This window comes from Capra hircus, chromosome 14 (assembly GCF_001704415.2).
Source record: "Capra hircus breed San Clemente chromosome 14, ASM170441v1, whole genome shotgun sequence".
NCBI classification, from domain to species: domain Eukaryota; kingdom Metazoa; phylum Chordata; class Mammalia; order Artiodactyla; family Bovidae; genus Capra; species Capra hircus.
The window spans coordinates 90,541,536-90,568,846 of NC_030821.1; the positions used below are offsets into that span (position 1 = coordinate 90,541,536).

A 27,311-nucleotide genomic window follows, 5' to 3' on the forward strand; every position below is an offset into this window, starting at 1 on the left:
GTTACAGGGAAGATTTACATATTTTGAGTAAATATATACCACCTTAGAGCATAAAAGAGTTTATTTTTTACTTTTACATGTCTTTATCATCATCTTGTTGAAGTAAATGTTTTAAAAGTTCAAATTACATTCTTTTTTCCTAAATTTGTTTCCAGAACACATATATCAGTGTTCTTTGTGTAAAGCATTTTACTGTAACAATTCAGTTCTTATAAATGTTTGATGTTGCTGTACTTGTCATAAATTCACATATAATAGCTTTAGAATTTCTCACCAAACCTGGCATTTTAATACAGTTCTAGTGTGTTGTCGTTTTAATAGCTACTAGGAGGCTAGTGAAAGGGCAAAGTCATTATGGACTTTCACACACCGGTGTGAGCTTTTGGTTGTTAGAAGGAAGTTCTTGCAGGTAAACCCAACCACGCCTAGTTTGGTGGGAGTCAGTGCTGGGAATGTCATGGTGTTTGGAATTGACTCTGTCTCCTAAAGCCTCTTTCTGAATTTCAGTGCCCAGAGCAGCCTGGCTTTGGAGGTACTGCAGCATCACCAGCACCTGCTTATGCCAGCAGAATGTCTGCACTTTTGCCAGCAAAGCAGGAACTCACAGACAAGTGCCAGTGCATGCTGCACAAGGTATGCTCGTCTTCACCTGTGCCCACAGGGAAGCCACTCCACACTGTGAGCCAGACCTATGTGTGGCCCTGGTGCACAGAACGCAGCTTGCCCTCTAATGCAAGTTGAATCAGGCTCCTGGGCCCCTCAGTCCCTGGGTGAGTTAAAGACAAAGGCTTGGCTTTAGGACTCCCTAGATTTCAATCTGGATAGTTCCGAGGCCATCTGACCTTTCCTGGGTGAGAAGTAGAATGAAAAGAAAATAAAGGGAGGAACCACCTGTATGACAAGTTATGTATGAGGATGAAACACACGCCAGGAATAGGCTTCAGTCATGGAAATTCTGGAGAAGAAAATGACAACCACTCTAGTACTCTTGCCTGGAAAATCCTATGGATGGAGGAGCCTGGTAGGCTACAGTCCATGGGGTCGCAAAGAGTCAGACACAACTGAGCACTTCACTTTCACTTATGGGAATTCACAAGTTGAGGGAAACACAGAGCCTGCCCTTCAACACATGCCCAAAGGTATTCCACATGCTGTGTTTCTGTCTTGTGGATACTGTATCTGTCCACTACTCCAAATACCCACCCAGATTTCCCCTCTGCTGTGAGTTGTATGGGGAATGCAGAAGGGCTGTTGTTGCCAAATAATTTGTTTTGCTTGCCCTTCCCTGGCCAGGAAGCCTGAGTCCATTGAGGGACACGAATGTCTTTTGTGGATGTTTATGGCATTGTGACAACTGTCCTTGAAGTAGGCTAAGTGACCTCTGGACAGCTTCCCTCTATACCAGTACCCAAGAGTAGGAAAACTTGCCCTAGCTCCTAGAGGTCTGAGGTGCTGTGACTTCTTGCATGCTCAGGCTCAGGGCTTCCTGTCCTGGCTGGAGGAGTGGGGAGGAGGGTAAGTTAGAAATTTAGAGGAACCTTACATTTCCTCTAGCAACCAGTACTACAGTGTGAGCTCAATGAAAAAGGCTATATGAGGTACAGGGGGCATGGAGGAGAGCGCATATCCCAGCCCATGAAAGGTCTCCAGGAGATGATGCTGGCAGGTGTTTGGAAGAGGTGGGTAGTGAGCCTTTGATGAGGGCAGAAGAGACTACCTGCAGAGGAGTCTGCATCAACTCCCAGGAGAGCACAGCTTTGTCTTACTATTGTCAGCTGATTTCTAACTATATGTATTTACTTCAGTGTGACAGAATATGTGTTAACACAAAATTCATTTCTGCTCAGGGAGAAGCAGGCTCACCTGGACAGAAAGGAGAGCAGGTAAGACCCCACTGAATGCTGTCAGGATGAAAGAGGATGTGCTCAAAGGTGACTTCAAAATTGTTTCCATCTGATTTTTTCTGCATCCCACACAAATGTGCATTTCTGTAAAAATCTATTGAATACATTTAAGTGCTGATTATTGAAATATAGAAGAGTGTATCAGCATGTTAATCTGTTTTTGCATTCCTAATTAGGCTGGTCTATTCTCCTGCTATGTAGGAGATCTGGGTTCTATCTCTGGGTTGGGAAAATCCCCTGGAGAAGAAAATGGCAACCCACTCCAGTACTCTTGCCTGGAAAATCCCATGGATGGAGGAGCAGAGTTGGAGCAATTTCACTTTCAAAATGTACCTGTAAACCACAAGCAAAATTGTGAAGCAAGAAAGTCTGTTTCTTAGCTTGGGTTTACCCTTGTTTAGCATTTTCTTCTTCAAATACTTGACAAACTCCTGTTTGCTGACAGGTTTCCACTGGAGATTTTTCATCACTTTATTCAAACAGCTTACCTTTGTTGAACACCTTCTCTGCATGAGGCCTAGTACTAGATGTTATAGGGAATGGGAAGAATAGGATATGTTCCCTGTTTGCAAGGAGTTTTACATCTGCAAGGAGACAGAAGACCTTACAAGGCCACAAGTAGTAGGTCCTGTAGAGGATTACAGGGACTCTAAGAGAACAGTCTGCAGACTGGAGAGAGAGTGTGCTGGAGGAGACGGTAACAGTCAGATGGGTGTGGATCTGATTCTAGCCAGGATTCATGCTTAGAGACTTACCTTCCTTTCTCCCCATCCTTCTCAGAATGCAGCTATCTTCTGCCCCACTCTCTGAGTCATGTCTTTTTTAGCTAACTACTAGATAGATTAATTCCTGCTAAGGTTAGGAATTGATTATGTTCTTACTGTTTTCCAAGGTAAAGGAGACTTAAGTTCTTTTCATGTCTTAACTTGGAAGTCCATGGTTTTAAATTATTTGCATAATCTGCATGGACTTCTTATTTTAAAAGATAAGAGACTGAAGTTGGCTAAATGACTGATCCATCAAAGTTGCACAGGAAGCTTCAACCAAACCATTCTCACTAGCACTTGTTATATCTTGTCTTTTTGATAATAACCTTTCTAGCAGTTGTGAGATGTTATCTCATTGTGGTTTTGATTTGCACTTTCCTGATGATTAGTGATATTGGCCTTCTGTATATCTTCTTTGGAAAAATATCTATACAGATTTTCTGCCCACTTTGAATAGGATTGTGTGCTTTTTTTCCCTGTTGAGTTGTATGGCCTCTTTATGCATTTTGGATATAAAATTATATGTGCCTTACTAGATGTTTGATTTGCAAATAGTATTTCCATTCAGATTTCATGTATAAGCAATATCATATCATATTGTCTTTCACCCTCTGGCTTACTTCACTTAGTGTGGACCTAATCTCTTGGTCCATCCCTGTTGCTACAAATGTCATTATTGCATTCTTTTTTTATGACTGAATAATATTCCATTGTGTATACATACCATATCTTCTTTTTTTAAAACTTATTTTATTTTGGAGTATAACTGATTAGCAAAGTTGTTGTAGTTTCAAGTAGACAGCAAAGGGATTCGGCCATGTATATACATTTATCCATTCTCCCCAAAACTTTCCATCTACCCAGGCTGCTACATAACATTGAGCAGATTTCCCTGTGTGCTATACAGTAAGACCTTCTCCTTTATCCATTCTTCTGTCAATGGACAGATTAAGTTGCTTCCATGTCTTAGCAGTTGCAAGTAGCCAACACTATATATTGAAGAGACTGTCCTTTCCTCAGTATATATTCTTGACTCCTTTGTCATAAATTAATTAACCATACATGTGTGGGTTTATTTTGGGGTTCGCTATTCTGTTCCATGGGCCTCCCTGGTGCCTCAGTGGTGAAGAATCTGCCTGCTAATGCAGGAGGTGCAGGTGTGATCCCTGGGTTTGACAGATCCCTTGGAGAAGGAAATGAGAGGCACTCCAATATTCTTCCTTGGGAAATCCCATGGACAGAGGAATCTGGTAGGCTGTAGTCCACGTGTTCACAAAAGTGGTAGACATGACTTAGCAACTAAACAATAGCAACATTCTGTTCCATTGACCTATATGTCTATTTTGTGTGAATACCATACTGTTTTAATTACTATAGCTTTATAATATGGTTTGAAAACAAGATCCATCTAAATACTACCTATAGTTCACTCACTTTATATATAAATACATACACAAACTGAAAGTGAAGGGATGGAAAAAGGTATTCCATACAAATAGAAATCAAAAGAAAGCTGAGTTAGCTATACTAATCAGACAAAATAGTCCTTAAAGAATGTCAGAAGAGACAAAGATGGCTTTTATATAATGATAAAGTGATCAGCCCAACAAGAGGATGTAACATTTGTAAATATTTATGTACCTAATATATACAAAGCTAAATATATTAAGAAAATATTAATATATGTAAAGGGAAGAGTAATAAGTAATACAATAATAGTAGAGAATTTTAATGCCCCACTACATCAATGGATAGCTCATGCAGACAGAAAATCAATAAGGAAATATTAGCCTTAAATGACAGATGAGCCAGATGAATTTAAGATATATATATATAGAATATTCCCTCTTAAAGCAATAGAATATATTCTTCTCAAGTGTAAATGGAACATTTTCTAGAATAGATTATATTTTAGGCCATGAAACAAGTCTTAATGAATTAAAAGGATTGAAATTATATCAAGCATATTTTTCTGACCACAGTGGTATGAAACTTGAAATTAATTACACAAAGAAAACTGGAAAATTCATAGATGTTGAGATTAAACAGCCTGCTACTGAGTAATCAATGAATGAAAGAAAAAATAAAAAAAGAAATTAAAAAGTACCTTGAGACAAATAAAACTGGAAATATAACATACCAAAACTTGTGGGATGCAACAAAAGCAGTTCCGGGAAGGGAGGTGATAGGTGCTTGCCTCAAGAAACAAGAAAAGGCTTAAATAAATAACCTGACTTTCTACCTTAACAAGCTAGAAAAAGAAAAATGAATGAAGTTGAAGTTAGTAGAAGGAAGCAAATAAAAATTAGAACAGGAATAAATGAAATAGAGATTAAAAATACAATCGAGAAAATCAGTGAAGCTAAGAGCTGATTTTCTGAAGAGATAAAAAAATTGACCTGCCTATATAGTTAGCTAGATTCACAAAGGAAAAAGAGAGGACTCAAATAAAATAAAAAATGAAAGAGATCATGTCACAACTGATATCACAGAAATACAAATGATAATTATTCACAGGTTTATTAAATGTCAAGCCTATAAAAAATACAATACTGTATGAGTTATAATGTATTAAATAATTTTCCATTTATGATACATTAAAAAAATACTAACATTTGTTTTAACTTCCAGACTACTGAAAAGTCATAATGACAAGAGATTTTTGTGGCAAGGCAAAAACAGATGGGATAAAACATATTGATAATCTGGAGAACAAGGCAAATAAGTAAACAATATACTTCCTTTATTGTTTCAGTATGTGCACCAGCCTTTAATTAAGCCAGCATAACCCTTGCTGTGCAAATATGAACTCAGATGACCATAGCATGAATGTTATCAGCTTTCTTTGCACTTGTAATATACATAGGTGTATTGTTTTCTTTTGAGAATTTGATGAGTAAATTTCTGTTCTTGTTGTACTTTCTGATTCTGCAGCTTTAATGTGCAGTAAATAAAGATGGCTTTCCATCTGTGTTTGAGTCTTGTGTATAATTTTCATTATTAGAGTAGATGCTCAAATCAGTGCCTGCATAGTTTGAAGAGCAGAAGTCATTTTTGCTCTTAGGCATATTGAATTGTCAATTTTGTGAAATGATCAGAAGTAGAGTGTTACTGAGGCAACCAGACGGTATTCTCAAAGTTTTCCTTTTGGTCTGTTAAGACCAAGAAAGCCTATTGATGTTGGTGGGGCAGTGTATTAGCAGGAGTACTACTTTGGAGCCTGAATCATTTGGGATTCAATCCTGTCTATCTCTTGCTTGCTTTGAAACTGATGCTTTATAATGCTGAGTCAGCAGCTTATTATGAAGAAGAAATACTTAGTACTAGGAACTGGCACAGAGTAGATACTTAATATATGTATGTTTTCTCTGCTTTCCTATCTATAGTGTAATTGCTTACATGTTGAAAGAGAGGTGAAGATAATCCTTTTACGTTGAGTTTAGTTTCTTTTGTGGCTTGATCAAAAGCAAACAAATCTCTGTGAAAGAGTCCCTTAGAATTTTCAATTGATTAAATGTTTTCGGTTATAAAAATTTTGAGCTCTTATTATATGGCTACTTATAATAAGTATTAATAATTTAATGAAAGTTATTTCTTAAAAGATCAATGATTTAAGTCATTCATTCAAATCTGTGTTTACTTTGTTCCCAATATTACTTGACAAGACTTTTCTTAAATATAGTGTGCTAGTTTTTCAAGAGATTCCTTACATTGTTATGCTTAGATGATGCTGGTTAGGAACCATCCAGAGGTAACTGTAATTTAATTTTTTTCATTAACTATAAGGTATATGTTACTAGTCTTTTGGTGCACTTTACTTTTGGCCTAAGGAGATAAAATGAAACAGGTTTTGAGAACACAGTTTCCAAATCTGTTTCCAACTTATGTACTACTCATTACAATGTTCCTAAAGCTGTTAAGTTTTGAGAATCCTTACTGTAATCTGTGTCTGCTTCATAAAGAGCAAATTTTACTTTTATTTATGCCAGCTTGCTATGAGTTAGACTGTTGTGAATAGTCCTGTAAGTAAATCTTGTTTCACATGGATCAAAACCCACCAGTGGCTTCCTGTTGCCCTCAAGGTAGTGCTGAAGTTCTTTCTATGGGCCACAGTGTTCCCCACAATGAGTCGAGCCCGTCCTACCCCACTAACTGTCTCTCCTGCACTCCCCCCGTTCACATCTGTTCCAGGGTCAATATACCAGGCTACTTATACCTGGAGTTTTCTTCTAGATTTTCACGTGGGTTTTTCCATCACAATATTTAGGCTCTGTCTCATAAATCACTTTAAAATACAAACGTCTTTCTGACATTGCTATGTAAAAAGCATCCTTTCATTCTCCCTCTATGTTCTTTATTTTCTTAGCACTTTTATTGTTACTTTCCATGTTATTATTATGCCTCTGTTTATTTCCCCACTAGAATATGAGTTCTGCAAGCACCATACATAGAACAGCACATAATAGGAGCTAAAAATATGTTGAATGAATGAATGAACATTATACCACAAAGAAAGTCTAAGTCATCAACTCAGATGTTTCTAGAACCTGTGAATTCTGTGCCCAGTTGCCCAGGGGCCCTTGACAGGCAAGGTGAAGAGTCAGGTTGTAGAGAAAGATCGAGGTAAGCTAATCATAAAGAACTGTTATATTATTCACTAATGTTCTACTACACTTTTCCTTTAAAAAGCAAAAGCTTTAGAAAAGACTTTTACATAGCCTTAGCTTGATATTGCCAACTAGTTAGTGAAGAATCAGAAATATTTGGAAAAATGCCCCCAATTTTGGCTTGACTTAATGTTTATCTGTACTGCCTATTTTCTCCTCCACACTGTGAAGCTTCATTAGTCTGAGTAATGGCTGCTTTTCTCTTCATAAAGCTGATGACCCGCTCTCATGGAGAAAGGTGATTTGAGATTCAACCACTGCTCATAAGACACGTAGCTGTGGTGAACGTTCTGTGTCAGGTCACCTAATCAAAGCATTCTAACCATGCCCTCTCTCCAAGACTAAACTCTGGATGACATTACATGAAATAATAATTAATGGTTTTCTTTCATTTAGACTCAATTATTGTAATTTTGTGAAATCTTTTAATTCCCTTTTCTTAGCAAGTATAGTTAGCAACCTAATTACTTAGCAACCACTTTACCTTCTCAGTTTTTTAAGACCCTTGTTAATACCTTCACCCACTTCAGAGTTGAAATTCCCTCAGTTTCATGAAAGAGCAGCTCAATTTCAATGTTCTTGAGCCTAAGGGGAAGTATGATCTAAGGTCTATTTGGGGAATAATTTTCCAGTTTATTTTTGTATTATTATCTTCCATATCAAGTTCATTTCCCTCAAAGTATAGTCTTTATGAAATAATTGCTTTGCTGGTATAGTTTCAGAGAAAATCAAAATAATTTAAGCTGAAATAAGCTAACTTACTTGACTCTATAATGAAAAACTTTAGTATTGATTTTTTCCTACTACCCCTACCCTCTAATCTCAGTCTATGAAAGTTTCCACTCTGAGTGCTCTAGTCTGTTAACCCAGAGATTACTAGTGAATTTCCCTTTATTTCTGATCCAGCATTACTTATATGCCCCTTCCAAAGACACACCACACCAATAATAAATAATTGAATCAAAATATGTTCATGCTATTTAAAAAAGGAATATTTTCCCCTTAGTAATAACCTCAGAGAAGTAGGATTTAATATTTATGGTTTTGACTTTTTTGTCTATGTCATTATGGAAGTAAAGAATATTTTTTCCTCCTTTCTAATCCAATATTGAACACATCAGATTAACTGACAAGTTCTTTTTTGTTTTTGCAATTTAACTGCATCTGATATAATCTCATCTAATCTGTAGGAACTTGAAGGTGACATTTATTTGTGTACCTTAAATAAACATGTAATATCAGTGTAATAATGGTATTATATACTCATAAAATTCTGAGGTATTTATTAATCTTTACTAAGCATTAATGATAGAGAAATTCAAAGAGTTTACCTTAGTTTCCACTGTCTCAAGGATAAGTTTATTATACTGAATTTGTGAACGAGCCATCAAAGCAATTAAAGGTAGCTCATCAGCTTCACTGACCAAATTTTTCCAGGCAGGTGGAAGGGCAGGAAGCAGACAAATGGAGTAACCCAGCTTTGGGGATTTTCCTGGAGGATGCAATAGAAGGTCAGGCACACTAAATATAAAAATATAGGTATCTTGGAGTCTAAAATTTCATAACTTACTTGATTTGAAAGCACCAGGTACTAGTTGAAGGAACAGAGAAAGAAGCATTCCCTATCTTTGATAAATGTAAAAGAAATAACAAAGCTAAATTGTTTATGTCTGTGTGGAGAATGTTTGCATTTTGATTAGCACTTTGATAATTATTGCTAACTTTCTATTGGTTATTGTCAGCAGTGTAATTTAATAATTTGTTTATAATATGAAGAAAGAACTTAAGGTATACTCTCTGGTACATGCAAAAACAACTCATCTATGACAACCTGAGCAGTTAGTACACATTTGAAAAACTCCAAATGACTATTCCTATATTTCAGTGTGCAGTTGGTCTTAAAGGTGAATTGGGTACTCCTGGAATTCCTGGGGAAAAGCTATGCTGAATTGCTACTTGATTAAACTTTGTGGCTGTTTTACTCAGCTGTATCGCATAGGAAGGGAAAGTGCCCAGAAAAGTCTGGTATTTGGGAGGAGGTGGAAGTGAGTCAGCAAACTGTGGTCCTGCCAGAGGGCTGCCAAAAATGCCTGCTGTGCGATTTTGTAAATCAGGTTCTACTGGAACATAGTCATCCTCATGTGTCTTCATAGAGGCTAAGGCTGCTTTTGCGGTATACAACAGCATTTGGTGATTGTAGCAGAGATTCTAAAATGTTTGCTGTCTGGTCCTTTGGAAAAAAACGGTTGCTCCAGAACACTGGCCATTATTCTAGGAGACCCAAGGCTTCTTAATTTCACTATTTTATGTTTGGTATAGTATCTTTTCTGTGATTGTGGTTTTCATTCTGTCTGCCCTCTGATGGATGAGGATAAGAGGCTGATGGAAGCTTCCTGATGGGAGAGACTGACTGAGAGAGAAACTGGGTCTTGTTCTGGTGGGCGGGGCCATGCTCAGTAAATCTTTAATCCAATTTTCTGTTGATGGGCGGGGCTGTGTTCCCTCCCTGTTTTTTGACCAGTGGTGGAGGTATTGAAGATCATGGCCACCTCCTTCCAAAGGTCCCATGCACACACTGCTGCCTGCAGTGCCCCGGACCCTGCAGCAGGCCACCACTGGCCCACACCTCCACCGGAGACTCCTGAACACTCCTGGGCAAGTCTGAGCCAGTCTCCTGTGGGGTCACTGCTCCTTTCTCCTGGGTCCTGGTGTGCACACGGTTCTGTTTGTGCCCTCCAAGACTCTGTTTCCCCAGTCCTCTCTAAGTTCTGGCAGCTCTATGGCAGGTTTAATGGCGACCTCCTCCAAGAGGGCTTATGCCATACCCGGATTTGCTGCACCCAGAGCCCCTGTCCCTGCAACAGGCCCTTGCTGACCTAGACCTCCACAGGAGACACTCAGACACGCAAAGGCAGGTCTGGCTCAGTGTCTGTGGAGTCTCCTAGTGCACACAAGGTTCTGTTGAGCCCTCTGAGCATCTCTGGCAGGTATGGGGTTTGATTCTAAATGAAATTTTGCCCCTCCTACCATCTTGCTGTGGCTTTTCCTTTGCCCCCAGATGTGGGGTATATTTTTTTGGTGGGATCCAACATTCTCCTGTAGATGGTTGTTCGGCAGCGAGGTGTAATTTTGGAGTTCTTGCAGGAAAAGAGCACATGTCCTTCTAATCCACGATGTGCATGGGGAGAGCTCTCTGATGAGATGTAAAACCCACAGGCCAACTGTGAACTCAAGTGTGTTTCCCAGGTTCCCTGGTCCTCGTTTGGCATCGGCGGCTCCGAGCCCTCAGCCATCCCCAAGCTGTGGCCTCCAGTTATGCCTTGTCACAACCACCTGTCAGTCTCTCTGGCCCTGCTGGGTTCATGGGGAAGGAGAAGTAAGGAGGGAAGGGGGGAGAAGGCAAGAGGAAGAAAGTGGGGAAAACCTCTAGACAATTCAGATATGACCTAAATCGAATCCCTTATGATTACACAGTGGAAGTGAGAAATAGATTCAAGGGACTAGATCTGATAGACAGAGTGCCTGATGAACTATGGACGGAGGTTCGTGACATTGTACAAGAGGCAGTGATCAAGACCATCCCCAAGAAAAAGAAATACAAAAAGGCAAAATGGCTTCCTTGAGGAGGCCTTACAAATAGCTGAGAGAAGAGAAGCTAAAGGCAAAGGAGAAAAGTAAAGATATACCCATTTGAATGCAGAGTTCCAAAGAATAACAAGGAGAGATAAGAGAGTCTTCTTCAATGATCAATGCAAAGAAATAGAGGAAAACAGTATAATGGGAAAGATCTCTTCAAAAACTTTAGAGATACCAAGGGAACACTTCATGCAAAGATGGACACAATAAAGGACAGAAATGGTATGAACCTAAAAGAAGCAGAAGATGTTAAGAAGACGTGGCAAGAACACACAGAAGAACTGTACAAAAAGGATCTTCACGACCCAGATAACTATGATGTTGGGATCACTCACCTAGAGCCAGACATCCTGGAAGATGAAGTCAAATGGGCCTTAGGAAGCATCACTACAAACAAAGCTAGTGGAGGTGATGGAATTCCAGTTGAGCTGTTTCAAATCCTAAAAGATGATGCTGTGAAAGTGCTGCACTCAATATGCCAGCAAATTTGGAAAACTCAGCAGTGGCCACAGGACTGGAAAAGGTCAGTTTTCATTCCAATCCCAAAGAAAGGCAATGCCAAAGAATGTTCAAACTACTGTACAATTGCACTCATCTAATACTAGCAAAGTAATGCTCAAAATCCTCCAAGTCAGGCTTCAACAATACTTGAACCGTGAACTTCCAGATGTTCAAGCTGGATTTAAAAAAGGCATAGGAACCAGAGATCAAGTTGCCAACATCTGATGGATCATCAAAAAAGCAAGAGAGTTCCAGAAAAAACATCTACTTCTGTTTTATTGACTATGCCAAAGCCTTTGACTGTGTGGTTCACAATAAACTGTGGAAGTTCTGAAAGAGATGGGAATACCAGACCATCTGACCTGCCTCCTGAGAAATCTGTATGCAGGTCAAGAAGCAACAGTTAGAACTGGACATGGAACAACAGACTGGTTCCAAATTGGGAACGGAATACGTCAAGGCTGTATATTGCCTCCCTGCTTATTTAACTTACATGCAGAGTACATCATGCAAAATGCCAAGCTGGATGAAGCACAAGCTGGAATCAAGATTGCTGGGAGAAATATCAATAACCTCAAATATGCAGATGACATCACCCTATGGCAGAAAGCAAAGAACTAAAGAGCTTCTTGATGAAAGTGAAAGAGGAGAGTGAAAAAGTTGGCTTAAAGCTCAACATTCAGAAAACTAAGATCATCGCATCTGGTCCCATCACTTCATGGCAAATAGATGGAGTAACCACGGAAACAGTGTCAGACTTTATTTTCTTGGGCTCCAAAATCACTCCTGATGGTGACTGCAGCCATGAAGTTAAAAGACACTTGCTCCTTGGAAGAAAAGCTATGACCAACCTAGACAGCATATTAAAAAGCAGAGACACTTTTGCCAACAAAGGTCCATCTAGTCAAAGCTATGATTTTTCCAGTAGTCATGTATGGATGTGAGAGTTGGACTATAAACAAAGCTGAACACCAAAGAATTGATGCTTTTGAACTGTGGTGTTGGAGAAGACTCTTGAGAGTCCCTTGGACAGCAAGGATATCCAGCCAGTCAATCTTAAAGGAAATCAGTCCTGAATATTAATCGGAAGGACTGATGTTGAAGCTGAAGCTCCAATACTTTGGCCACCTGATGCGAAGAACTGACTTATTGAAAAAGACCCTGGTGCTGGGAAGGACTGAAAAAGGAGAATGGGGCAACACGGAATGACATGGTCATATGGCATCACCAACTTAAAAGACATGAATTTGAGTAGGCTCCGGGGGTTGGTGATGGACAGTGAAGCCTGGTGTGCTGCAGTGCATGGGGTCTCAAAGTGTCAGACATGACTAAGGGACTTCACTTTCTTTCTTTTTGTTTGATTTACAAGGTTATGTTAGTTTCAGGTGTGTAGCAAAATGATTCTGTTACACTGATATATATCTATATGTTTATAGATATATCTATTTATATAGATATATATAAATAAAATAAATCTACACTTTCCCAGCTTCTTTTCTCCTACAGATTATTACAAGATATTGAATATAGTTCCCTGTGCTGTGTGTGGGCCCTTGTTTATCTGTTTTATGTCTAGTAGTATGTATATGTTAATCCCCAACTTCTTATTTATCCCTCCCCTCCTTTCCTCTTTGGAAACCATAAGTCTGTTTTCTATATCTGTGACTCTATTTCTGTTTTGGAAATAAGTTAATTTATATCATTTTTTTTTTAGAATCCTCAAATAAGCAACCATATGATATAGCATCTTTTAATATGCATTTCACTGCAGACATAAACTAAACATTTAAAAATATAGCACCATATGAGATATGATAAATAACAATACAGGAAATCTATTTTAATCCATGAGTAAAATAGTTTTTACATTGTCTTCTCTAATATTGTAAAGATGATTCTAAATAATGAATCTACTCACAAGAAGTTATCATGCTTATTCCGCAAACTTGAAAAAAAATGCTATATTTATAAATTAAACTGCAATTACCTTGTCTTGTTTTTCACTTAAATTGTTAAATTATTAGAGTTCACATGTTTGATGCTAAGAAAATTCTCTTCTTCAGTAAAATAAGTTTAACATAAATTTCCATAGCTCTTCTAACTGCACTAATTACTGCCTCATTATCTAGATGGTTGTGACCCTGTGGTTATTAACCTAACATTGTCGCTAGAGTGAAACTGAAGTGCTAGGAGGTTCAGAAGATACTTTCTGAGTCCTTTTTAAGCATGTTTCTGATGTCTGAATGAGACTTTGTTGCTGCTTTGTTTTTCTTAGGAATTATCCAGTCTAATATGCAAATTATTTACTCTTGTAAATGTCAAACTCTGTAAAACCTAACAAACTTTGTCAAACAGTGATACCTTGCTGCAAGGTATTTGGGCTGCTGTCATTAAACGAAGGCTCTTCAATAAGTAAAAGTTCCTTCAGACACCTGTTTAAAAGTCTAATTCCTTCAAAATGCAGTATCCTCCAGAGAACACTACAGAATTTCCTTACTCTTTAAAGAGATTGCTCCATCCGCATTTGCTTTGTACATTCATTTCACCAGTCTCTTCCTAAGATAACAATCAGATTGTTAAGATTTCAGATCATTGGGGTTTTATAAATTACTTGAATATGCGAACTTTTTTTTTTTAAGCCAAGTACAGAATCACTGGAGAGCTTGGACTATAAAATAGATGATTAGACTTCTTTATTGTGGGGTGTAAAGTAAGATTTATATGTGTTTACATGATCAATGATGGGAAAGCAGATACAATTTGCCTGTTATACTCTAAAACATAATTTACTAAGATTGGTATTGAATTCTGTTAATTGAATTCTGTGCACCAAGATGACATTTCTTGGATCCTCTTTGTAGACACTCCAAAACTTATAAAACTAGGTATAAGGTTATCTGTGAAGAAGGCTGTCAACTCCTGAAAAGGTGCTCTCAGCAGACGGAGCTCAGTACAAGAGCTTCAGAGGCTCAACCCTGGCAGAAGCTGATCAAATCCATCTTCATCAAGGGCCATGAGAGTAACAAAGCAGCAGACAAGGAAGTTAAGAACGCAAGTCAAGAAACTCTCCAGAAAACTACAGGGTTTCTTGGAAAAGAGAGGACATTTTAGGCTGAGCGAAGGAACTGGAGCAAAATGTGGTGTTACAGAGACAAACACGACTCAGAATTCAATATGCTACTGCTTTTTTTAGAAGCTCAAATTTATAGAGAACATTTCATGTGATGATTCATCCTACACTCTACCCATAGTAAGAGCTCAATAGATACAAGACAACATTCCAGCTGGAGATGATTCATTTGGACCTGGTATTTCTGGGAACAGGAATATTCAGCCCCAGGGGCCCATTTGGTCAAAAAGATGACAGGAGTGAGTCTCACAAGATCTGAGTCAAGACACCGTCTCCGAGAAACTTAAAAGCTAGCGTGGTAGAGGAGTCATAGCCGTGGTGCAGTTGTCCTGGCAAACCCGTTTTCATGTTTCCTACAGCGGTTTGCTTGGCTCAGACTTAACTTGAGTTGCTCTCAAAGAGCCTCACAGACAAGCAGAGAACCTGTGAAGCCTCCTGTGGTGCTAAACATGGTATTGGGCTGCACTCAGCTCTTGGGTCCTGGTTTCCTGCATCTTCTGGGACCTTCACGGTGACTGTAGAATCATCAAGTTGTTGACCATAGCCTTTCTTCAAGGTCACACAGCCACTGATGGGGCTACGTCTGCTTCTAACATGTCATTCATTTAGCTGTTCAGCTCAGTTCAGTTCAGTCGCTCAGTCGTGTGTGTAGCTGTTAAAGGGCTATAACACTTATCAGTGAAGAAACGTCACCTCAAGAGTGTTTTTCTCACTTCTGTAATCCACATTTATCTAAAATATCTCTAATAAATAAATGCAAAATGAAAAGAGCAATAAAGCTGCTGTGTTATCTGATGGCATGATTCATAAATTTTAAATATTTGACTCCAATGAAGATATATCAATTTTTTAATTTTAAACTTTCAGAAATTTTAAATTATATTGTAAAGATGGGTACTTATGTCTGGGGTGAAATATTTCCATTGTTTTATAATGAAAATAACTTGATTCTAAGTTTCCAAAGAAAAATCCTTCCTAAAGTATGTATCCTCAAAGGTGTGCTCCCACAGTCTTAACACATCACCTGAAGTAACCACACAGCATCTCAAAGCTCATCTTGGACTCTGCTTCTCTGCGTTTGTGATTCTCTGGAGTTCTTGCCTTAGAAGTGCTTAAGAGTTCTGTTACAAGGCAAAATAAAACAAGGTGAATTGGTTCACTCGGAATGAGAACATATGCAAAGTGCCATAGAACATATATCCCAGGTATAATATTCTCAAAGTGAAGTTTTTTAAGGTTTAATATTTAAACTAGAAACTTTAATCATATTAATGAAGGGAAGCCTACCCTCAGCAGCACAGAGTAGAATTTGTATAATAACTGCACTTTACATTTATGTACAGTGTGATGCTGCTGCTGCTGCTTCTAAATCGCTTCAGTCGTGTCCGACTCTGTGCAACCCCATAGACCGCAGCCCACCAGGCTCCCCGTCAAACATTGTATTAAATTCAATGATTTGCATGTAAATCCCATTATCCTAAAATAAACCTATACTTTGAAGTTTGCTAGCAGTAAATATTTTTAAATCAAGGCCCTGAACAAAGTATTAGTTTCTTGAAGTGGCATTTTTCTTCTGGGGCCCAGGAGAAAAATAGTATAGTGAACACTATATTATGAAATCAGTTGATGGATTATGGAATCATGAGGACTTTAAAGATAAGAACTATAATATTTAATTATGTTCTTTTGTAATTATAATATGTATCACCTTGCACAGATTTGAATAGATTTTCTAACCTGATAATATATGTGACCTTACTGCCAACACATGGCAGGAAAATAACTGTTCCCTTTACAATTATTCAGCTTAGCTAGGATTTTGCATAAGAGATTTCGTAAGCTTTCTGTTCTGGGTTCATGTAAGAAAATCTACTCTATGTAGCAAATGTTCTTAGATGTTAGTCATTAAGGACTTCTGGTAAGCTTACTTGGACAGAAACCACTGTCAGTCAAAACGAGGACTTTGGATGGTCCAGTTTTCAGGAAGAGCGAGTGGTTTAATAAGATCACACAAGTGTATACATACATATATACAGCATGCACACACACATACATGTACTCACAACTCACATCCTCATGATGTGCAGTGGGAAAATGAGATTTGGACACTGGGAGCAAATCCTGCCCTCTGTGTTATCTCCAGACTTCCCACTCAGAGCATGCTTGCCTTCATTACTTGAATATTGCAGATAAAAAACTGCTTCGCTCCCTATTTCATGTATCAAATATGCTTTTTAAGGATGTTTTTTTTAAAAATATGAATAATTATAATCTTCATCCTAATAATGTGCTAGTAAAAAATTGAATAAATATAGAGCCTAATTTATGCTAAAACCAATTTTTTAATCTTCTGAATTATTTGGAATTTGTCTTAAAATGTTTATTTTTGAGGGAAAACTTTTAGAATGTTAATCTTACTTTTCATGGGGCAAGTGTGCAGTAAGTGATAGCCATCATTGTTCTACCATTCAGTTATTAAATACCCAGAGTTAGAAACATCTTGGGTTTGAATCCCAGCTCAAAGCCTTGCTCTGTGTAATTTAGGGCATGTCTCTTCTTGTTTCCAAGTTCTCTTTTTATGAAATAAAAATTATATTGTATCAATTTCCAATTTTGTCTTAAAGATGAGCTGAAATAATTCATGAAAGTCCCTGCTCAGGACGTGATATATAAATATTTGGTAAACAATAGAAATAATTTTAAAAGAAAGCAGTTTGATTATTTTGTTATTTAAAAGACTAGATAAACTAGAACTCATTTGAGGGAATATATATTATTTATTCAAAATATATTGAGTGGAAAATTTAAAATAAAAGTTGCATATCCTAGATAACTTTGACTTCTTAAAACAAACTGGATATTAGGACTCTAATGAATTTTCAACCTAACTGAAAATTTCACAAGTACAAACTTTTACAATAATAATAATAGTAGCCATTAACTAAATTATTATTATGTGTTAACTAATAACACATAATATTATTATGTGTCAAGAGACTTCTTTGCATTATTTCGTTAATTCCCCACTGTATCTCTATGAGGTATGATTTATTGTCATTGTCTCATAGATGGAGAAATTTCCCCAAATTTTCACCACTAACTCCGGGACTTGGTAATGGACAGGGAGGCCTGGCGTGCTGCAGTCCACGGGTTCACGAAGAGTCAGACACGACTGAGTGACTGAACTGAACTGAATAAATAGTGGAATCAGAATCTGAATCTCTACCCACATGGATCCATGGTTCTTGCAGCTTTACCATGTTTTCTTCTCTGAAGTGCCCCTGAGCGCCCACATTTTTTTTTTTTTTCAGACAGTTCCAAATTAGATCTTAAATTTGTTTGCCTGCAGCCTCGAGAGGGAAGTGCACAGGGGGCTTTCCTCCTTCCTGTTCCAGAGGGAGCAGTGTCCCTTGTCTTGAAGTCTATGGGTTCCTTTTTTTTTTCTTTCTTTTTTAAATTATGAAAGTATGATAGCACATTTACAGGAGACTTGGAAAATACAGAACAAAGTTACATATAATTCAACTGTATATTGCAATTACTTTTTAAGTAGATAAATTAAGATTTTAATTGGACAATATCAAACTCTCAAAAATTTATAGAATGGACAGAAAAGTAGGAAGATATAGTAGACCTGAAATGCACTATGAACCAATTCAGCATAATTAAGATTTATACAATTTTTATACAACAGTAAGATACAAATTCTAAGTTCCCATAGACTAAGAGACACTGGAATATATTCAGGGGGACAAAACAAGGTGCAAAAACTTCATGGTCTAAAGGTATTGAAATCACATAGAGTCTGTTCTCTAATCACCGTGGAATTATGTTATTATAGAAATTCAATATCAAAAGGTATTTAAAAATAGCCCGCACAATTTAAAGTGCAATGTGACATTTTCTAAGAGAGATCTTTGACTTAGCCATTGAAAGCCTCAGTAAAGTTAAAAGACTGACAAAACACAGAGGGTGACTGCAGAGAAAAAAACATTTAAATGAAAAATTAACATCAAAATGAGAAATAAATATCAAGTATACTTTAGAAACCCCATGTATTTGGAAATTAAATGTGAAGTCTATAGACCCTTATTTTAGGCTCAATATTTTGATTTAGTAGGAAAAAATGAAATTTAGTTTGCTTATTTAAAATACATTTGAACCAATAGTACATAAGTGTTCCTTTTTCTCCGGATCTTTGGCAACAGTTGTTATCTTTTGTCTTTTTTTATAAAAGTCATTCTAACAGATGTTAAATGATATTTCCTTGTGGTTTTGTTTGCATATCTTTAAGTTAATGATCCTGAACACCTTTTCATGTATGTGTTGGCCATTTGTATGACTTCTTTTGAGAAATGTCAATAATCTGCCTGTCCTTAGAGATAACTCTCCCAACCTCAGAAAACTATGTCCACCTCTTGAAAATCATCAGCATGTTTTTCACCAAGTGAAAGGATTTTGTGTAGCTTTACCTTCTGAAATAAGTACTACTATGAAAACAATACAGTTTTATTTTGTTTGGTTTCCAGATTCAAGTTATATTTGAAATATTCTTTCAAGTTTGCCACACCTGATTCTCTGGAGATCTTGTCTGTCCTGCACGTCCACCTCGGGGCAGGCCAGTCATGGGAACACTCTCCAGATTAACCTAATCTCAACATCTAACCAAAAAATTCTCTCTTTATGCTCTCCACCAAATATGCTTTTGATATCTAAATATGTATATTTTTTATTCACTTGACCAAAAAGATTTAGATATTCATTTGATCAAAAATGCAAGTGTTTCACTTAGTGTCATGACTTTATTAAAAAAAAAAAATCAAACTTCTAGAGGTAAAAAGTCACATGCACTAAGGCGCCAGAGTAGTGTATCTGATAACGTGGTGAGAGTTGCCAAGTTGCACTTCTTAAAAATATCCAGACTGACTATCCTCCTTGTGATCTGTTTTGCGTGACGGGTCTTTTCACCATAAACTCTGAAGCCCCCAGTATTTGTAGCAGGATGAAACTAAGCTGGGCAAACCCATTGTTCCCTAACTGTCTTTGTATTTCTTTTCTGTTGGAAAATGAAATGACTCTGATCTTTGCATCTCAATTTTCCCTTAAAAAGACATTTTATGAGAAGACTGCAGCTTCAGGAAATAAAGGCAGATGCTGTTACAATTTATGAAAGCATAGACAAGGGTGGTAGCTGTTGTGAATTATAATGAACTCTGCAGCAGCCCTGCTCCAGATGTAGCATTAATGTCTGAGAAACTCTGAAACTTACAGGAGTGTTTTAAGAAAACTACAGAATTTTTGTCATTTGGCTTTCTCCCTGTATTATCTGGTTTTACCCAGCTTGACAGTGAAATCAAGAATTTTCAAGTTGAAAAAGTTAAAATATCTATTTATATGTGACAACTTATTGTCTGAATTGCAAACTAAATAAGGAGAAAAAAAGTGCAACACAGCTTTATTCTAAAAATGGGATATTTCCGTTCTGTGAATTGTCAAGATTTATAAAACTGGTACGGACTCTATGTTAGAGAAAATACTTCTTAACAGAGAATCACATGTATACTCTTGTATTTCAGAGAATTCTGCAGTAAATGAAGATATAGTTAAATCTGGACATGGGACTGAACTTCTTATCATAAGCAATGTCTATTTATGGAAAAAAAATGACCACAAAGAAAATAGTTTTGTCAGACTACTTATTAGCTTCACTTACTAAAGTTACAAGAATGAGACTTAAATTATCAGTGAAAAGCGACTGCCTTTACCTAGCGTGAGTCTCATTTAATTGTCTTATCTGCGGGCAGTATATTGATACAGCTAGCACCAAAATAAACAGAAACCTGAGAAGGACAGAGGTAATAGAAGAACAGGAAAGAGAAAAAGAAACTTGCTCACTCTGCAGTTGATTTTATTTCTTAATGGTTTCTTATTCCCTCCTAATGCCTTCCACTCACACCCCAAGTGGAGCAGTTGGCAGAGAACACAACAGATGGATGACAGGCTCGACACATGCAGTCTCTCTGGCACCCATGCACTCGACTTTTATTTGCTAAACAGTTAGCCAGATTTTAAGACGCTAGTCTGCTAATGTTCCTGTTTGGTTTAATGCACTGTGAGAATTTAGCACACAAATATTAAAACATTGCCATAAAAAAGATTACACAGTCTCTGTTTCTCTGCGTAGTTTAGTGGCACATTGTTTTATTCTTTTTTAGAATTTATTTTATTGAAGTATAGTTGATTTGCAATGTTGGGCTAATTGCTGCAAATTGATTCAGTTATACAGATAATATATATATACACACCTATATATATACATACACACATATACATCCTTTTTCATATTCTTTCACATTATGGTTTATCACAGGGTACTGAATTCAGTTCCCTGTGCTGTACAGGACCTGGTTGTGTGGCCCTCCTATATAACAGTTTGCATCTGCTGTCCCAGCCTCCCACTCCACCCCAGCCTCCTGCCCTCCTGCACCCACCAGTCTGTTCTCTACGTCTGTGAGTCTGTTTCTGTTTTGTAGATATCTTCCCATGTGTCATTCTTTTAGATTCCATATAAAAGTGACATCATATGATACTTGTCTTCCTCTGTCTGACTTACTTCACTTAGTGTGATCATCTCTAGATTCATCTATGTTGCTGCAAATGACATTATTTCATATTTCAATTTATTTTATAACTGAGGCTTCCCTGGTGGCTCAGTGGTAAAGAATCTGCCTGCCAATTCTTTGAGAGTACAAGAGGTTGGGTTTGATTCCTGGGTCAGACAGATCCCCTGGAGAAGGAAATGGCAACCCACTCCAGTATTCTTGCCTGAGAAATCTCATGGACAGAGGAGCCTGGTGGGCTATAGTCCACGGGGTTGCAAAGAGTCAGATAAATCTTAGAGACTAAACAACAACAAACACCAGAATACTCCATTCTATACGGGCACCACATCTTCTTTCTCCATTCATCTGTCAGTGGACATTTAGCTTGTCTCTATGTCTTGGCTATTGTGGATAGTGCTGCTTGAACATAGGGATGCAAGTATCTTTTCTAATTGCAGTTTTGTCCTCATTATTTTATTCCTGGTGTAGATTTCTGAGATATGCAGTAATGGGTTTAGAAATGCACTTGGTATTTTCTATAGATGTCTACAAGCTCAGATATTAGGATTTTCTTGATATGGATGGGTCTAAACGAGATTTTAGCAGCTTGGTCAGGGACGTCACAGCCCATGGAAGGTCCTTCCTGAGGCTGCTGGGTAAGAGAAGAAGGTTCTAGAGAATAACCACAGACAGTCAGTATATTTCTTTCCTCCCACCATCACTGCATTTTCACAGATTACTGAATTCAAACACGAGAAAAGTTGCATCTTTTCCACGAAGCCTTCTTGGCCGCGAGGCAGAATTAGCAGCCCTGGACTCTGCTCACATAGCACTTTATTTGTATTACCCGCATAGTCTGTGTCCCGGTCCCCCGTGTGAGCTCCTGCAGAACAAGGGCTAGGGGTGCACCTCGTGCCTCTCACCCCATCACCCGGCCAGCACGTGGCACCTGCTTGGTTCTGCCTAATGTTTGCTGAGTTGTTCAGAACTCAGGGGGACTTAGCTCCAGGACAATAAAGAAGAGAAACACAAGGTGATTGTTAGAAAATCATTCTGAGGAGGATTGGAAAGGCCCCTGGATGCTGAAAGTCTTCAGTGAAAGTCTCTGGTACTGTCTGCAGAAGTGGGGTTTGGGGAAGCAGGAACAGAGGGGAGAGTGTGCAGCCCCAGAACTGACTTCCCATCTCCCCAGGAGCAAGCAGGCTGTCCCTTCTCTCTCAAGCAGAGGTCTCCAGGTGATCTTGCTGTCTTGTCCTCTGTGTTAGGTTTGGAAATCTCCCGACTTTCTTACAACATTGCAAAGGTGTGTTCTTCCTCCAGACTTTCACAACCATTTCCCTCAGGACTAAGGATAAGGAGCTGGTGCCTTGGGTGCCTTCAGTTGAATTAACTGATATGGAGTAGAACTGTAAATTACTCAACACGAGCACGGCGGACCGGAAGTAGTTTGCAGTTACGGGTGTCTCACTGTCCCCAACAGGAGCTTACTGATGACACTGCCCCCTTGTTATATCTTCAGTTGTCTTCCATGTGTTAGAATATGTGATTCAGATGTCCGCTACTCCTCTCCAGATATTTCAGTGGATGATTCACTTCGGTTGTCTTCTGTTTCCCTGGTACTTTTGTGATGCTGCAAGATCACGTCAAGACTGCCTTCCAGCTGCTCTCACAAGAAAGTGAAACATCCACACACTCATTCTTAACAGATCCACTTTAAGAAAGCCATTCTGATGACATAAATCTGGAGTGCAGATTTTGTAATGAGGTCAGCAACATTGGCCAAAACTCAAATCCCTAACTTGGCTATAAATGGAAAGAGATGTTTACTTCCCCAAACTATTTCAAAATTTTTTGTTTTTTATTTGAATAATGTGGCTTAGATGGTACAGAGTCCGGCTACAGTGCAGGAGACGGGATCTCTTGGTCAGGAAGATCCCCTGGAGCACGGAAAGGCTGGCTACCCATTCCAGTATTCTTGCCAGGAGAGTCCCATGGACAGAGAAGCCTGGCGGGCTACAGTTCATGGGGTCACAAACAGTTGAATATGACTGAGTGACTTTCACTTTCTTTCTTTCTTTTTTTCCAGTGTAATTTGCACTCCAGTAATTTGAAAAAGGATTGTAAAAATATCCTCTTTGAAAGAAGAACTTAGCAGTTTTAGTTGACTACATATTTACTCTATATGCAAGCAATTTAGCCTTGGAAAAGCAAGTCATAGTAATGCAAGTATTGTGTAATATCCAGAACAAGATTGTGTGTGTGTGTGTGTGCACTTGAGATTATGTGTGGAGCAAATAATGTGCTGAGTTCTCAGTGCCACATTTTAAAGGAGTGTATGTGCCCAGGGGACAGTTACAGTGACAGAGAAGGACTCCAAACACTCATTTGAAAAATGATTGACTTGCTGGATAAGCTTCATGCTGACAGAAAGGGATGTCGTGTGTAAGACCCATATGATATTTGTCCTGTGTGAAAAAAGACCAGTGGGCAGAAATTTGGGGCTCAGAAGACACTGCTTCAGTATCCACACATCAAACTGTGTTGTTTTGTTGGCCACAATACAAAGTAAACTACGAACATGCCTGACTTTAAAGAGCTTTCAATAGGGTCAGTACCTTAATATTCTTTGGTGAAACTGGGGGATACAAATGTATAAATTTACCCCTGACCCTGTGTTTAAGAATACTCCCCCTGCTTGTTTTCTAGAGTGCTCCTCTGCATATACTGTGCACACACATAGACTCAGGTTAAAAGTTTCTACTAAGAGTAGATGTTGAGTTCACCTGTTACTAACTCGCCATGTTTATATTACTGTGATTAAGACATGTGCTGACCATGTACTACTTTTGGTGGGCTGGCTTTCTCTTCTTTGAAAGATTCACAAAAATAAGTAACAATAGGATCTCATTCATTTTTTTATTAAGAATGTTTTAAATTTGCCCTATTCTGAACATTCATGTGAATATATCTCCTTGTGTTAGCTGCATAAAGGATCCAACAAATACAAGAGTTAAAAAAGCTTGACGTGTTCAATCCTATGCAGTATATAGCTTTTTTAATTTAACAATTTAGCTTTTGAAATGAAGTCTTCACACATAGGAGGAAAAAATACTCCTCCCTGAAATAAAAGGACTCTGATTGGATGAAATATCTGAAAAAAACATAGGAGGTATATGTTTTATTTCCTAAAATATTTAGTTGAGTGGCAGGAATGTAAGAACCATATAAAAATTCAGTCATGAAAAATTATGGTCTAAGTACAGCAGGACTGTTGTCGGAAATGCAGAGGTCAGGTTGCTGCTGCTGCTGCTAAGTCACTTCAGTCGGGTCCAACTCTGTGCAACCCCATAAACGGCCTCCCACCAGGCTCCGCAGTCCCTGGGATTCTCCAGGCAAGAACACTGGAGTGGATTGCCATCTCCTTCTCCAGTGCATGAAAGTGAAAAGTGAAAGGGAAGTCGCTCAGTCGTGTCTGACTCTTTGTGACCCCATGGACTGCAGCCCACCAGGCTTCTCTGTCCATGGGATTTTCCAGGCAAGAGTACTGGAGTGGGGTGCCATTGCCTTCTCCGGAGGTCAGGTTAGTGATACACAAAATCAAAATCAGATTTAATTTTGGCTTCCTCCTTTATTGGTTTTCATGTTAGGATTCTAGCATTTCACTTCAGATATATGTTCCAGCTATTTCACTCAACACTCAATTTAAGTAAATTTTATATTAATGAATATGAATTAATTAGTGGGAAACAGTGATGGGATTCCAGTTGAGCTATTTCAAATCCTAAAAGATGATGCTGTGAAAGTGCTGCACTCAATATGACAGCAAATTTGGAAAACTCAGCAGTGGCCACAGGACTGGAAAAGGTCAGTTTTCATTCCAGTCACAAAAAAGGTAATGCCAAAGAATGCTCAAACTACCACACAATTGCACTCATCTCACACAATAGTAAAGTAATGCTTAAAATCCTCCAAGCCAGGCTTCAGCAATACGTGAACCGTGAACTTCCTGATGTTCAAGCTGGTTTTAGAAAAGGCATAGGAACCAGAGATCAAATTGCCAACATCCAGTGGATCATAAAAAAAGCAAGAGAATTCCAGAAACACATCTATTTCTGCTTTATTGACTATGCCAAAGCCTTTGACTGTGTGGATCACAATAAACTGTGGAAAATTCTGAAAGAGATGGAAATACCAGACCATCTGACCTGCCTCTTGAGAAATGTGTATGCAAGTCAGGAAGCAACAGTTAGAGCTGGACATGGAACAACAGACTGGTTCCAAATCGGGGAAGGAGTATGTCAAGGCTGTATATTGTCACCCTGCTTAATTAACTTATATGCAGAGTACATCATGAGAAATGCTGGGCTGGAAGAAACACAAGCTGGAATCAGTATTGCCGGGAGAAATATCAATAACCTCAGATATGCAGATGACACCACCCTTATGACAGAAAGTGAAGAAGAACTAAAGAGCCTCTTGATGAAAGTGAAAGTGAAAAAGTTGGCTTAGAGTGCAACATTCAGAAAACGAAGATCATGGCATCCGGTCCCATCACTTCATGGCAAATCGATGGGGAAACAGTGGAAACAGTGTCAGACTTTATTTTTCTGGGCTCCAAAATCACTGCAGATGGTGATTGCAGCCATGAAATTAAAAGACACTTGCTCCTTGGAAGGAAAGTTATGACCAACCTAGACAGCATATTAAAAAGCAGAGATATTACTTTGCCAACAAAGGTCCATCTAGTCAAGGCAATTGTTTTTCCAGTGGTCATATATGGATGTGAGAGTTGGACTATAAAGAAAGCTGAGCACAGAAAAATTGATGCTTTTGAACTGTGGTGTTGGAGAAGACTCTTGAGAGTCCCTTGGACTGCAAGGAGATCCAACCAGTCCATCCTAAAGGAGATCAGTCCTGAATATTCACTGGAAGGACTGATGCTGAAGCTGAAAGTCCAATACTTCGGCCACCTGATGCAAAGAACTGACTCACTGGAAAAGACCCTGATGCTGAGAAAGATTGAAGGCAGGAGGGGAAGGGGACGACAGAGGATGAGATGGTTGAATGGCACCACTGACTCAGTGGACAGGAGTTTGAGTAAGCTCTGGGAGTTGGTGATGGACAGGGAGGCCTAGTGTGCTGCGGTTCACGGGGTCATGAAGAGTTGGACACGACTGAGTGACTGAACTGAACTGTGAAGTTGAAGACACGCTATGTATTGCAGTAATAACACAGTGACAGTGCTCTCAGCAGCAATGTTAGATTTTTTTTCCCCTGCTTTTCATTACTCATATTCATCTGTGGCCCATTTGGACCTTGAATTCATAATAAGAAAGGAGCACAGGCCCTTTGATGGAAAAACCTGAAGTACAAAGTACATGCCACAGAAATAAGCTTTGAACATTACAGTAGAGACAAGAAGCATTTATTATAATTTTCTTTCAATAATGGGCTAAAATATTGATGGGAAGCCAAAGAAGTTTCTTAATTCTTCCTGTGCTGAGACTAGGAACACCGAGGGACAGCAAGAGTTTAGAAAAAACAGCTGTCAGCTCCTCCAGTAATTTCAGGCAGGCATTCATTGCATAGAATTCAATTAGATCCCAAGCTGCATGGGCACAAGAGTTTTGAAACTGTGATTCAGAGTTAGGAAGGTTCGTTCTATTGACACAAATTAAGTTTTAGATAAAATCTTAACAGGAGAAAGATGGTCTGTTAATCTCTCAAACAAAATTTTGCTCTTTCAGACTATTATTTCCTTCTGCTGTTATGCTATGCTGTGCTTAGTCGCTCAGTCGTGGCTGACTCTTTGTGACCCCATGAACTGTAGCCCTCCAGGCACCTCTGTCCGTGGGGACTCTCCAGGCAGGAATACTGAAGTGGGTTACCATGTGCCATCCAGTCCTCCAGGAGATCTTCCCAACCCAGGGATCAAACCAAGGTCTCCCACATGACAGGTGGATTCTTTACTTTCTGAGCCATCAAGGAAGCCCAAGAACAGTGGAGCGGGCAGCTTATCCCTCCTCCATGGAAATCTTCCCCACCCAGGAATCACATGAGGTCACCTGCATTGCAGGTGGATTCTTTACCAGCTGGGCCACCAG

At 38.6% G+C, this 27,311-nt stretch overlaps 1 protein-coding gene across 1 annotated transcript in view; it reads left to right on the forward strand.

Annotated features, from left to right (window-relative positions):
• The window catches only part of LOC108637488 (collagen alpha-1(XIX) chain-like), a 51,400-nt gene that overhangs the window by 15,003 nt on the left and 9,086 nt on the right, over positions 1-27,311 (forward strand). The window contains exons 4-5 of the mRNA XM_018058115.1: positions 508-633; positions 1,848-1,883. Coding sequence (XP_017913604.1) covers positions 508-633; positions 1,848-1,883 — 162 coding nt within the window. The remainder of the gene's footprint in view (positions 1-507; positions 634-1,847; positions 1,884-27,311) is intronic.